This window comes from Pelecanus crispus, chromosome 2 (assembly GCF_030463565.1).
Source record: "Pelecanus crispus isolate bPelCri1 chromosome 2, bPelCri1.pri, whole genome shotgun sequence".
NCBI lineage: Eukaryota > Metazoa > Chordata > Aves > Pelecaniformes > Pelecanidae > Pelecanus > Pelecanus crispus.
Genome location: NC_134644.1, coordinates 70,447,978 through 70,460,994, shown reverse-complemented (window position 1 = coordinate 70,460,994; position 13,017 = coordinate 70,447,978). Strand labels below are relative to the sequence as shown.

Genomic DNA, 13,017 nt, shown 5'->3' with positions numbered 1-13,017 from the left:
CCTGAAAAATGACTGTTTAGCTCACCTGTGTTCCCCTGTCCACTGGGCAATCCCGGACACAACTGAGGTGGTTAATGCTGAAAAAGGAAGGAGCAGCCAGGCACGGCTGATTTCAGTGCAGGGAAAGAAAGGCTTGTTGAATTAATCCCCAACTAATGAAATTTTTTGTGCCTACTTGCTTCTGGTCATCTGTGAACTCTGTCAGACATGCTGGGAAATACTTCTAAAAATCAAATCAACAGAGGGTCTGAGTTGAAACCAGCTGGCTCCATCTGTGGTTTGAGAGAGCTGGGGATTGAACATTCTGTACCTGCATTTTACTGTTGTGCTTTTTGTGAAGCTAGAGAAATCACATTTTCACAATTTTTCCTTTTAAATCATTTATGCTCCTTTTTTTTTATCACATGCAGGGTCCAAAAGGGGAGAAGGGTGACCCAGGAACTCAGGTGGGATTTCATTCTGTCTGAGAAACCTCTGTGAAATGTAGTACTTAGTAAATGGGTTTTCCACCTGTAATACTTTTGAAATAGGGTGAACCAGGACAGGATGGGAACAGTATTGTGGGACCGCCTGGACCACCAGGACCACCAGGACCAATCATAGCAATACCTGAGGTAAGCGTGTTTGTCAAGCATTAAAGTCTCTGTAACTCATCTTACAGAGAAAAGGGCACAAGCAGTAAACAAACTGGCAGTTCTGTTGCTGATGCTCAGGTCATAAGTCTACTCCTCAAAACAAAAAAAAATCTCAATATGTCTCTATATCAAATTGATTGGTTTTGAAAAGATGAAATAGGAAGGGAAGTGGGTGAAGAGCTTACATACAAGAATTATGGGGTAATACTGAGAGCTTCTCACAAACTCTGCAGGTGATTGTGCAAGAGTTGTGAACATCAAATAAAAATCAACAGAGAAATACAAAACTGGGAATGTTTAACAAAGCAAGGCACCTGAGACACAGCAGCATGTAGGAGAGAGGGACGTTGTGTTTTCTGACAGGTGTCCACAATACAAACCAGAGCACTGACTCTGTTGTGGAAGCAACAGCCAAAAGTACCAAAGATGCTACAAAATGCTAGAAGCTCATAAAAGCTGTCCAATATCCTTTAGCTGCATGTATATTTTCAGTCAGTTTTGCTTTGTGTACATCAGCCTTTGCAAAAACAATACTAGTGAGCCGTAATGAAGGCTAGAGATCAGGATGAATCCCATTTCAAACTGACAACAAAAATCTTTGTAGTTGGCTTGATATGACATTAAGATATGGAGAAACTGCAAGTGGCTCAGGAAATTCTTCACCTCTGAGAGCTGAAGGTGCCTAGAACAGCCAGACTCATCCATGGGAATGCATATAATGGCAGTAAGAAGTGATTTGTGATTGCAAGAAGGGAAAATGCCCAGCTGAGAAATCTGTGTTAGGGGGAGCTGGGCACCAACATTATCATAAAGCTGAGCTACACATAACATTTTTTGTTGACTGAAACAACTAGGCTTTCACTTATGCTTCTGCTACTGATAGCAAATATAGAGTAAATTGGCATCCCATAGCCCACATAACCAGTCCCAAAAGAGTTGGGTTTTTTTACTGAATTTACTGGGTATCTATCCAGAATCTTAGGATCCAAGATCTTGGATGAGCAGAATTATAGATTCACAGAAATATTGGTTGGAAGGGGTGTCTGAAGATCATCTAGTTCAAAGTCCTGCTCAAAGTGGGACTGTCACCAGCTCTACACTTTATCACTCTTCTGTTGGAGTTTCTGGGAAATTCCTCAGTAGTTGTGAGAGAAATGCTGATGTAAAGTTCATGTTCTTTCCCACAGCCCTGCCACAGTGTCTCTGTGGGGCCTTAACTCTTATCAGTGACTAAACAGCTCTGTTTGCAGTAATAATGAACCTGAATGTGTGGCTCCTTAGCTCATTAATACTTGAAAAAACACTGTGAGAGCCTCAGAAGGAAGACAGTATGTATAAGAAATGTAAAAAGATTATTGAAGCTGACATAGCAAACTAATGACACTGGTTTGGTGGAGGCTGCATGGCTCCCTACACATTGTGATAGTCACAGTCCATACATCTATCTAATGTATAACTATGTCTGAAGAAACCTAACATGCATCCTCTGAATTCTCCAGAACTTCTGTATGAACTACCTTCACCATACATTACAGAACTGCACAGAGCCTGGTAGAAGCTGTATGGCATTAGGTGTATTACAAACCCATACAGAAACCCATTTCCTTCTCTAAATACCTTGGAGTTTAAGAAGTAAGCTCTCTTACAAAGCAGGGTGCATAATATATGTGGCTTTATGTACATTTGTAGCAAACAGGTATTCTGGGGGGGTACAGCAAGAGCCATCTATCCTCATATGCTTTAAATCCTCTGTATTGTTAATCAGATGATTTCTCTGAAGCTTTGGTATGCTGGATTTGGATACAGTTAATTAAACATGTGTGTGTGTAAGTGTAGGTCGCTATGTATGACATTGAGTTCTACCTACCTCACAAATGTTTGTATAAGAACAGGACCTTTGCTTACCGCACTTTTGCTGAGATAGAAGATTAAATTATCCAAATACATTTTGTTGACTCAGTCACTCATCTTCTGTAGTTAGCTTCAGATATGGAAAGAACTACTGCAAGTAGACCTATCAGTTGCAGTTGGAATTACAGAACTAAAATAAATACCAGTACCAGCTGTTGTAATGTGGATATTGGCTTGATGTGGAGCAGCAGAGATCAATGAAGTGATCTAAGTGAACCACAGGGCAGTTAGAGACATCACTCCCAGGGTCAGGGTCTATTAGGTCACTCATTTAAACATTGTGTAGCCAAAGACAACAATACTTCTTGGACTACAGAATTCCAATGGACTGATCTATCAGAGTTGGAAGTTTTCTTACAAAGGGCTGTGTGGCTACAACTAGACAGATTTTATGCTGCTTGATCAAAATAAAACAAATTAAAGAGCTTGTGCAGTTTCAGTATTGTTGAAATATTAAGATCTGACGTGGACACCTGTGGCTCAGGGCCAGGCCTCACCAGTATCTGGCCAATAGCACATTGATTGAACTGCACTGAAAAGTGGACTTTGGTTTCCTCCTCATTTAACCTGGTCCTTATGTGAACTTAGGGGATTTGATTCCTTCAGGAGCCACTTCTAACACTGTGAAAAGACATGGTTAGATAAAACTGAGGTCTGCAGTGGAACCTAGCCATTTCCAGGCTTCTGCAGTACCTACCAACACTGTGGGTCCCAGAGGCTTGCAGTCCTTTCTGCCTCCTCTGTTGCCTCCTGCCTTGGGTCAGGAAGACTCCTCTGAATTTTCATGTTTAAAAAACAATGTACCTCAGTTTGCTGTTGTTTGATATTCCAAATACTAAAATTAATATTCCTCATCCTACATTGGTTATTTTGCTCTTTCGGAGCATAATCTCTGATACTCAGTGCATTTTCATGCATGGAATTACAATAACCAGTAAACTATATTAATTGTTGCTACAATTTTATCACTCCAATTTAGTTGGATACAGTACAGGGATAATTTTGAATACAGAAATTTTATTGGATTTAAATTTAAAACTTTTAAACAATTATCTATTAGTACCATTATTCATCCATAGTCAACGTAAAAGAACTGAATGAAAAGCCTGGAAAAGATTAATTTGGGGGGTTTAAAGCAAATGTCAAAAGATTTTGTGTTTCTTATGTTCTTTCTATAATTCTAATAGGGCCATATTCATGCCGTTTGGATACAAAGCTGAAGGTTTACTTAGAACCCAACCCAGACAATCACACTAAAAACTACTATTTCTTCTTCTTCAGTGGAAGAAGTGAGGAAAACATGAAAAATAACAGTTAAGAAACTATGAAAAATAACGTTGTCCTTACTTTGTAGTCAGCACTTTCTGAACTGATCTGAGGTGTTGAAAAGTTACATTGCTGGATTGTTGCTATTAAAGCTGCTTGCACATCCAAAAAGGAAGATAAATAACTATATACCTGGAGCAGGTTGTGAAGAGTGCAATCTTTTTCTCTAATCATCATCCTTGTACCCTCTAATTTCACATCTTCTTCAGCACTGTGTATGGTTTTCTGACTTCCAACCACAATTTCCATTTGCAGCTAAACTCTATTTGTAAAATATACAAAGTGCCTGATCCCAAGTTCAGCAAAACCTTTGGGATTCTTTCCACTGACTTCAATACAGTTTGGATTGAGCCCAAAAAAAATGAATACTGAGTAATTCCACATTGAAAAGATAGTGTAAACCCAGGACTCCTGGATTTCTGCCACCAGCTGTAGATAAAGCAGAACAATTGCAGCAGCAGGACTCTTTTATTACTGTCATTAAAGTAACCGCCCATATCTTGTTCTCTTTCTGGGCCATATGGAGCTGGGAATACAGTAGGACCAACAGCATCGTGCTACCCCTGGAGCAATGCAGCAGAGAGCTCATGTGGGCTGGGAGATGGACTGCTGCCTGCAGGACTTAAACTGTCTTTTTATTTGACAATTTTCCAGTGTTTTTTGTAGAACATGAGGACAGGGAGCAGGTAGCACCACCCAGTAAACGTAACAGGCTTTAGCTGCATGAATCATGATGCAAGTATAACTTCAAAGTACAGTAAGTTGACTGTACACTGCCATGCTCAGATGACATAGGAAAGGATAATGTATGTGATGTGACCAAGCAGGTCTGTCCTCTTTTGTGTCCTCCTTCAAATCCCAGAGTCAAAAAATAGTATTCAGAGACTCATAAGATAATTGGAGGTGACCTCTGGAGGCCATATGGTCACAACTCCTATTCAAAGCAGGGGTAGCTTCAAACTTAGTTCGTGTATACTGTATTCATAACAAATGTTGCAAAAGATTGTGATCTGATAGCATTGATCTGCCCATGGTTACAAGCAGAGGAGGCATTCAGATTTCACAATACCTCAGTGACAACACGTTTATTCATGTGCTAAGTGAATCCCTGGCACCTGAAGTCATGCCCTGCCCTGGCCTTGTGAAATTCAGATTTTCATTACATTGAACGGGAATATACTGATGCAAACAGAGCCTTATATTGAAATGGATGGCATGGCTTGCCTGCTAAATAAGTGGACTAGTTCAAGCCTCTAAGGAGATTCAGTATGTATTTCTGAATCCAAACAAGGCAAAACTGTGCCCATTTTTAAAAAGGGAAGAAAGGAGGACCCTGGGAACTACCGACCTGTCAGCCTCACTTCTGTGCCTGGGAAGATCATGGAGCAGATCCTCCTAGAAGATATGCTCAAGCATGGAAGACAGAGGGGTGATATGAGACAGCCAGCACGGATTCCTCAAGGGTAAGTCCTGCCTGACCAACCAAGTGGCTTTCTATGAAGGAGTGACTGCATCAGTGGACAAGGGAAAACCAATGGATGTCATCTATTTGGACTTCTGTAAAGCCTTCGACACAGTCCCCCACAACATCCTTCCCTCTAAATTGGGGAGATATGGGTTTGATGGGTGGACTGTTCAGTGGATAAGGAATTGGCTGGATGGTCACATCCAGAGGGTTGTGGTCAGCAGCTCGATGTCCACATGGAGACTGGTGACAAGTGGAGTCCCTCAGGGGTCCGTACTGGGACCAGTGCTATTTAACATCTTCATCAATGACAGACAGTGGCATTGAGTGCACCCTCAGCAAGTTTGCAGATGACACCAAGCTGAGTGGTGCAGTTGACACGCCAGAAGGACGAGATGTCATCCAGAGGGACCTGGACAAGCTGGAGAGGTGGGCCTGTGTGAACCTCATGAGGTTCAACAAGGCCAAGTGCAAGGTCCTGCACCTGGGACGGGGCAATCTGCGATATCAATACAGGCTGGGGGATGAAGGGATTGAGAGCAGCCCTGCGGAGAAGGACTTGGGGATACCGGTAGATGAAAAGCTGGACATGAGCCAGCAATGTGCACTTGCAGCCCAGAAAGCCAACCATATCCTGGGCTGCATCAAAAGAAGCGTGGCCAGCAGGTCGAGGGAGGTGATTCTGCCCCTCTACTCTGCTCTGGTGAGACCCCACCTGGAGTACTGCGTCCAGCTCTGGAGCCCTCAGCACAAGAAGGACATGGAACTGTTGGAGCGGGTCCAGAGGAGGGCCACAAAAATGATCCGAGGGCTGGAGCACCTCTCCTATGAGGCCAGGCTGAGAGAGTTGGGGTTGTTCAGCCTGGCGAAGAGAAGGCTGCAGGGAGACCTTATTGCAGCCTTTCAGTACTTAAAGGGGGCCTACAGGAAGGATGGGGAGAATCTTTTTAGCAAGGCCTGTTGTGACAGGACAAGGAACAATGGATTTAAATTAAAGAAGAATAGATTTAGACTAGACATAAGAAAGAAATTTTTTACAAAGAGGGTGGTGAGGCACTGGAACAGGTTTCCCAGAGAGGTAGTGGAGGCCCCGTCCCTGGAAACATTCAAGGTCAGGTTGGATGTGGCTCTGAGCAACCTGATCCAGTTAAAGCTGTCCCTGCTCACTGCAGGGGAGTTGGGCTAGATGACCTCTAAAGGTCCCTTCCAACCCAAAGCATTCTATGATGCTATGATTCTGTGCTAAACTGTCACACAATAAATGGGACTGTTGGAGTGAAAGAAATGAAACAAATGACAAAAACTGAGCAAGGATCTCTTTTCACCTACAACATTTATGTAGAGCAAGCAGTTTCATATTGTGTGTCCTGAATTGTAATATATGACCATATGATACAGTATTGGGAACACCTATTTAAACCAGAAAGGTAGCTATCTGAAACCAAAATGAAAGCCTAATCATAACATCAGGACAAGAATCTGAATGGGAGCAGACAATATGCATTTATTAACGGCAGTTCATTCCTGACCAAAATGATTGCTTCTCTGCGGACAAGAGATGGGCACCGGATGTTGTACACCCTGACCTTAGCAAGGCCTCTGATGCAGTCTCCCATAGTCTTGCTATCACTAAACTGATGACCTATGAAGTGCATAAGTGGAGGATAAAATAGGTGGAAAATTGGCTTAACTGATGGACTCAGAGAGTTGTGATTGATTGGCATTAATGAGACTGCTTCTGGAGTACTGCGTCCAGCTGTGAGATCCCCAGTACAAGAAAGATATTGACATAATGGAGTAAACCCCATGCAGGGCTGCCAAGATGGTCAGGGGACCAGAGCACTGAGAGATCTGGGTCTGTTCAGCCTGGAGGAAAGAAGGCTAAGAAGAAAATTTGTTGCTGACTACAACTACCTAATCAGAGGATACAGAGAAGATGGAGGCACCCTCTTCTTGGCGGTGTATGGCAATATTATAAGATGTAACAGGCACAAGTTGGAACAGTGGAAATTCCACATAGATATAAGCAAAAACTTTTTACCTGACAATGCTCAAATACTGGAACTGGTTGCCCAGAACAATTGTGGCACTTCCATCCTTAGAGGTGTTCAAGACTTAACTGTGCAAGTCCCTGAGCGACCTGATCCAATTAGACCTGCATTGAGGAGGGGGGGGGTGGACCAGATTATGTCCAAAGGTCCCTGTCCACCTTCATTATTCTGATTCTATGATCAAATTATGCAGAAATGCCTGAGCTAATGCTGAGTTCATTAATTCCAGGATAGGAAGCAGTGTAAGAGCATTGCTATTATACTGCTCTGTTCAGGCTTCTTGAGGCTCGTTGCTGATTAGCTTAGGTGCTGCTCCACATCCAAGTGCCTATACTGTTTTGGGGATCCAAGCTAGTTTCTTTGATTGCAGACACAGCAGCATGATCAGAGCTGACTTAGGAATCACTGCATGGCACTGCATGGCATGATGCAGACATGTCCAGAATATAATTATATCTTCAACTCTACAAGATGAGTGTGGTCAGACAGATTCACTATCTTAGAATGCCAGTGACATATTGCAATATAAAACCTTCATTTTGATCTTTATCTTACTGAGGAGAATTCAGGCTGCAACATTTGGTGCCATAGTTTTAAAATTAAAAATGAGAGTCAGTTAATAGTTAATGAAAGTTTTGAAAACATTCTGAGAACCTTACACAAGAAGTGTAAAACACATGCTAGGTTTTGTAATTCCAGATGTATAACAAAAATTAGAAGTAGAGAGCCTTTTCTATGGCCTTATTTGTGGTTTTCTCCCCATAGTTATAAAGGGGTGCTTTAACTGTCTATTTATTTCCAAAAATGTATGTGTGTCCTAGATAATCAATTTGGTGTTTGAAATAACCTGTTCCTTAACCACTTTTTTAGCTACTACTCAATGATACAGATGGAATTTTTAACTTCACTGGAATTAACGGACTGCTTGGGCCTCCAGTGAGTATATGCTGCTTTATTAAATCTTCAGATTTGCTCTATCTTCAGTGTCTCCTTTTAAGTACCAGCTAGAGCTGAGTTTCCTATGCTTTAGAATTGTGTTCCTGCTTACTTCAGCACTAAGCTCTCTGGAAGTGCTTCAGGGCAGAACTGAATTCTGTGTGAATGAATTGCTTTTACACACTTGTATGAAAGAAAGGAATTGGCTTAGCTCTGAATCTGAACTATATGCTCAGAATGACAGAAACATGGAACTGATGCAAAAATAGGGACCAAGATTTACATAGCATTTCTTCCATTTTTTTCTGTTGTTTTTCAAGTCATAAAATGTTGGGGTAAAGTATTTTGCTCAGTTCTGCTTGAGACTGCAACTAGGAATGCTAGGCCCCTGCGTATGAGTTTAGTCTCACAGCAATTATAGCTGTGGATGAAAAGTTGGAAATTTCATGAGAGAAAACAGATGTGAAATTTCAGGTTCTGTTTTGCAGCTAGGAGTATAGCTGCAAAATAGTTCAGTCAAATATTTGAAATTCTGAATGCTTCTTGTTAATGATTTCAAATTCCTAGGACTGGATCCAAAGAGAAATCTACCTTTTCCAGGCTGTGGAGTCTATATATGAAAAAAACGTGTATCTTATTAATACAACTGTCCCAAAACAAATATTTACTAACTTTGTCAGTGAACTGGGAAGAAGGGCATTAGCTCCAATAACAGCTTGTAACCTTTATCTGTTAGCCTAACATGCCTCTTTTCCACCTGTCACATGGTAAGGCAACATCGTATTATTGTGGCTGCATCCAGCTGTGCTTATGGTAAAACAGCTTTCATGGAAGAGTATTTTGATGTGTTTCCTAAAGACTTGATTCTCCTAATCCCCAGACAAATAGGATGCCAGGATTGGATGGGACCTCTTGTGTGAGCTCTGTTACTGCAAGTAGTTGCTGTTCAAGCCTTAGATGACAGGTTCTCAAAATAACATAGACAAGTGGGCTCATGAGCCCAGCAGAAATGTATTGGTTTGTAATAGTTGTTAAAGTTACAGTCCCAACAGAAAGAAGTAGGTCCTGTAGCTCGAAGCACAGCTGCAATTAGAAAGGTCTTCAAACCTCAGTCTCCAAGCTCACCCTAGTCAGGAAAGAGGTGTAGTCTCATAGTGGCTCGGGTAATACACATCCAGGTGATCTGAACTAGAACTAAAGTGTCTCTCTGCAGATATCACAGCGGGGAAACCATAAATATGCCCAGTACAAATCCAAACCCATGTTTCTATTCACAGCCTGTTATGCACTCTATTTTCTGTCCACAGATAGAAGGAGCAAAATGGCAAAGGTGGGAGTGCTACTGTGATGGCTGTGCTGGAATCTGGAAAAGATTCAAAGGAGGCTGAATTATGGTTGCATGCCTTTCATATGTGGAAAATGTCACCTTTCTTCAGCCTTTCCTGGATCTCTGTCCCTTCAGTTTTGGAAAGTAAATGCCAATGTCCCAGAAAAAGTTAGAGGCATAGGGTGTTGTGGAGTGTTCACAACTCTACCGCTGGCTGAATGAAGTTCTTAATCCAGTTTCAGAACAGTTAATATTCACAGATTATGCAATATATGGAAAATGCATACTCTGTTTTGCAAGTCTGTAATATGTGTTTGCAAGGGGATGAGTTTTTTGCATTTTGCAGGGACCAGATGGCAAGCCTGGTCTACCAGGATTTCCTGTAAGTATTATGTTCCTTGGATTTAAGTAAGTATTTTTCAATATAGTTTAATATTTTTAAAATTTATATTGTACAGAATTCATACAAAGTCTGATAAATTTTCATATGGGAAACTTTATGGAATCAACAGCTATGGTAGAAATTAACTCTGCCGGAAATGAAGTATACTGTGATATGCACATTTTGTATTTCTGCTTATCTCAGAATCAGTTCTGCAGTTTAAATCTAAATGTAATTGACTCTGATGAAAAATTATGACCTAAGGAAAAGACTTATGCCACTTAGGAGAAACAAATGGACTTCTAAAAGTTATCTGCATATGTACATGTAATTGTATCATTCTTTAGGCTTTTTTTGTCACCACTACAGAGTACAGTAAAGCCCTGCAAGGTGTACCCTTTTTATTTCATCCTGTAGGAAACATTTGTTATTTTTTATAATAACATACCAGTGCCACCATGGAAGCATTGTACAACCATAATATCAAAAGGTGCCTCATACTATGCTACATACCTACTGTGCTCAGACTGCCACACCATATAAACATTATCTGGCTTGTGACTTCATATAGTATTGTTTATACTATTATATTTATATTCTATATAATGTGATAGAATTATTTTCCCTTGCTATGATTGTTTTACAGTTCAGATGCATACATATGGCCTCAGGATCCTTTGTCTATTGCCTGAGAATAACTAAGGAGAAAACTGGGAAATTTGACAAATGATGTTGACAAAATGCTGGCAAATTGCCCAGAATTCTACAGAAGGTTGTTTACTAAGTCCTGAGTATTGTGGGCTGCACAGGAAGCCAAAGAAAGGGAGAAAAAAACTCCTTAAAAATACTTCTCATTTGAAAAAGAGCTGATAACATATAGAAAGTGATATAATGAATTCTTAGTCTCTCTGTCATTTACAGAATTTCTACAGACATGAAAATACCATTCTTGTTCTTACCTCAGGTTTTTTTCTTTACCTCTTCACTAATGCAGAAATCATGTAGACTTGAATGTAGTTCTTGGTAAACCAAATGCTTCTGAATGCACGTATAAGATTGTAAAACAAAATGTGATCTGAGTGGAACACTTTTACCAGAACAGTTACGGAAATTATCTCATTTTCAAATATATAATCTCTGTTTCAGACAAAAATATTTTTTTTAAGTACTGTTAAAAGTATAGCTTCAGAAATTCTGTTGAAAATCAGTCTGGCTGAATGATCATGGAGGGAGAGAGAATAGAGTAGGGAGGAAATAGAGAATTGTAGGCTGAATTTCCACTCTTATTAATGTTGCATATTTCTCTTTGTGAATTATCATATCTACACTGTGATAAACATCACAGGGTTTCTTTCTTTTGTCCTTTTTACTGTATTCTCCCTGATATTTGGTTTAGGGACTACTTTGATTCAGGCAGCAGTTTAGTCTTCTAAGAGTTCTTAGATTGCAACCAGAGTGACACAAGCTTAAGTTTTCCAGTTATTTAAAATTACATTTAGTAAAATGCCCTAGCTCCATATTCTTAGCAGATCTCACCATGGATTTATGAGCTTGTTTTTGCTTAGGGCCCTCGGGGACCAAAGGGTGATACTGGTTTGCCTGGATCACAAGGACCCAAAGGACAACAGGTAAGAGAAAATGCATAGTGAAAAGTACATGCTGCAAAATGTGTTAGATGACAAATACTTAGTGACATTAAAAGTTTAATGATTCTAATTTTACTAGGGATTTGGATGTTAATAAGTTCAAGTGAAAAATTTACTAAGTGGAAATTGAAAGTGTGCTGAACAAAATACCTTGATATAATACTACTGAGAGCTAATGTTCCTGCCCCAGTGTTGAAATTCTGCAGTGCAATATGTACTTATCAGAGTAAGTTTGCATAAACATTAAACATGAGGTGACTTCTTCTTGAAAGCTGATTGTGCTGACACCCTGGGATCCTAACTGAGAGGCCAAATAAAAAAAGATTAACCTTTTCCTCCTCCTTTGGCACAGAGGGCTTTGCCTACAGAATGAAGACTGCAGTTTTCCATTCCCAAAGAAAGTATAAGACTTGGGTAGCTCTCTCCTTAGGATCTTTTGTCTTATTTCTGCACAACAGTGTTTATTTTGTAGCACTGCTGAGAGGTGACTAAGGACTGAGTGACTGCTATTTTGTAAATATTGCAGCTGTTGTTCTGTTTTGCTTCCCCTTCTCATCCACCTGCAGGAAGCAGGGGAGAGGAACATCTAAGTTATTATAATCTCGGGATAACAAAAAGAAAAAGAAAAACACTTTCTGCTTATTCTTTGTAAGTAGCTGACCTCACTTTCTCACAAGTAATAGGAAGGCTTGGAAATGGTTAATTATGGTTTGAAATGGGATTGTAGATGAACAGCATCTTCATTGCTCAGAAGGAAACATTTCAGGCCACGAATACCAGTCCCCTTTTGTCGTAAGGATTCCTGTTCTTTTATGGACTGCATAAAATGATCAAGTTCAACCTTAAAACCAGTTGGGTGGTTTTTGGTTTGGGTTTGGGGGGGTTTCTTGTTTGGGGGTGTGGGGGGAGGGGTTGACTTCTGCTGTCCTCACTGGAAGCAACTCAAAACTTTGAAGCCATTATATTTTGTACCCACCAATGACATAGTGATCTTTCTGAGGCTGTTTCTGAGGCGTGAACACCAGGTTATGCTCAAGAGTGATGAAGTTGGGAACCACAATGAAGCTGCAGAGACTCCTAGGAGCATTTTGCTTTAAGGATCATGAGATGCTACTGCTGCAACCTCAGGTCCATAAAATCTCATAGAAGATAAAGTCAGTGAAGCCAAGCCTTAGGGAGACTCCAAAGTATCCTCAGGAAGACTTCAAAGACTCCAAAGATTTAAGAACCTGCAAGAGGAACTGAGTTATAGCACTTCCTGCTCAGTTGAAGTGCTATAACATGGACTGTCATTTTAATCAGCAATGCAATTATTAGTTTCAAGTCAGATTTTTTCCA

At 40.5% G+C, this 13,017-nt stretch overlaps 1 protein-coding gene across 1 annotated transcript in view; it reads left to right on the top strand.

Annotated features, from left to right (window-relative positions):
* Positions 1–13,017, top strand: part of COL15A1 (collagen type XV alpha 1 chain) — a 165,774-nt gene that overhangs the window by 118,700 nt on the left and 34,057 nt on the right. The window contains exons 21-25 of the mRNA XM_075705876.1: positions 411–446; positions 531–614; positions 8,259–8,324; positions 9,998–10,033; positions 11,599–11,661. Of these exons, the coding sequence (XP_075561991.1) occupies positions 411–446; positions 531–614; positions 8,259–8,324; positions 9,998–10,033; positions 11,599–11,661 (285 nt within the window). The remainder of the gene's footprint in view (positions 1–410; positions 447–530; positions 615–8,258; positions 8,325–9,997; positions 10,034–11,598; positions 11,662–13,017) is intronic.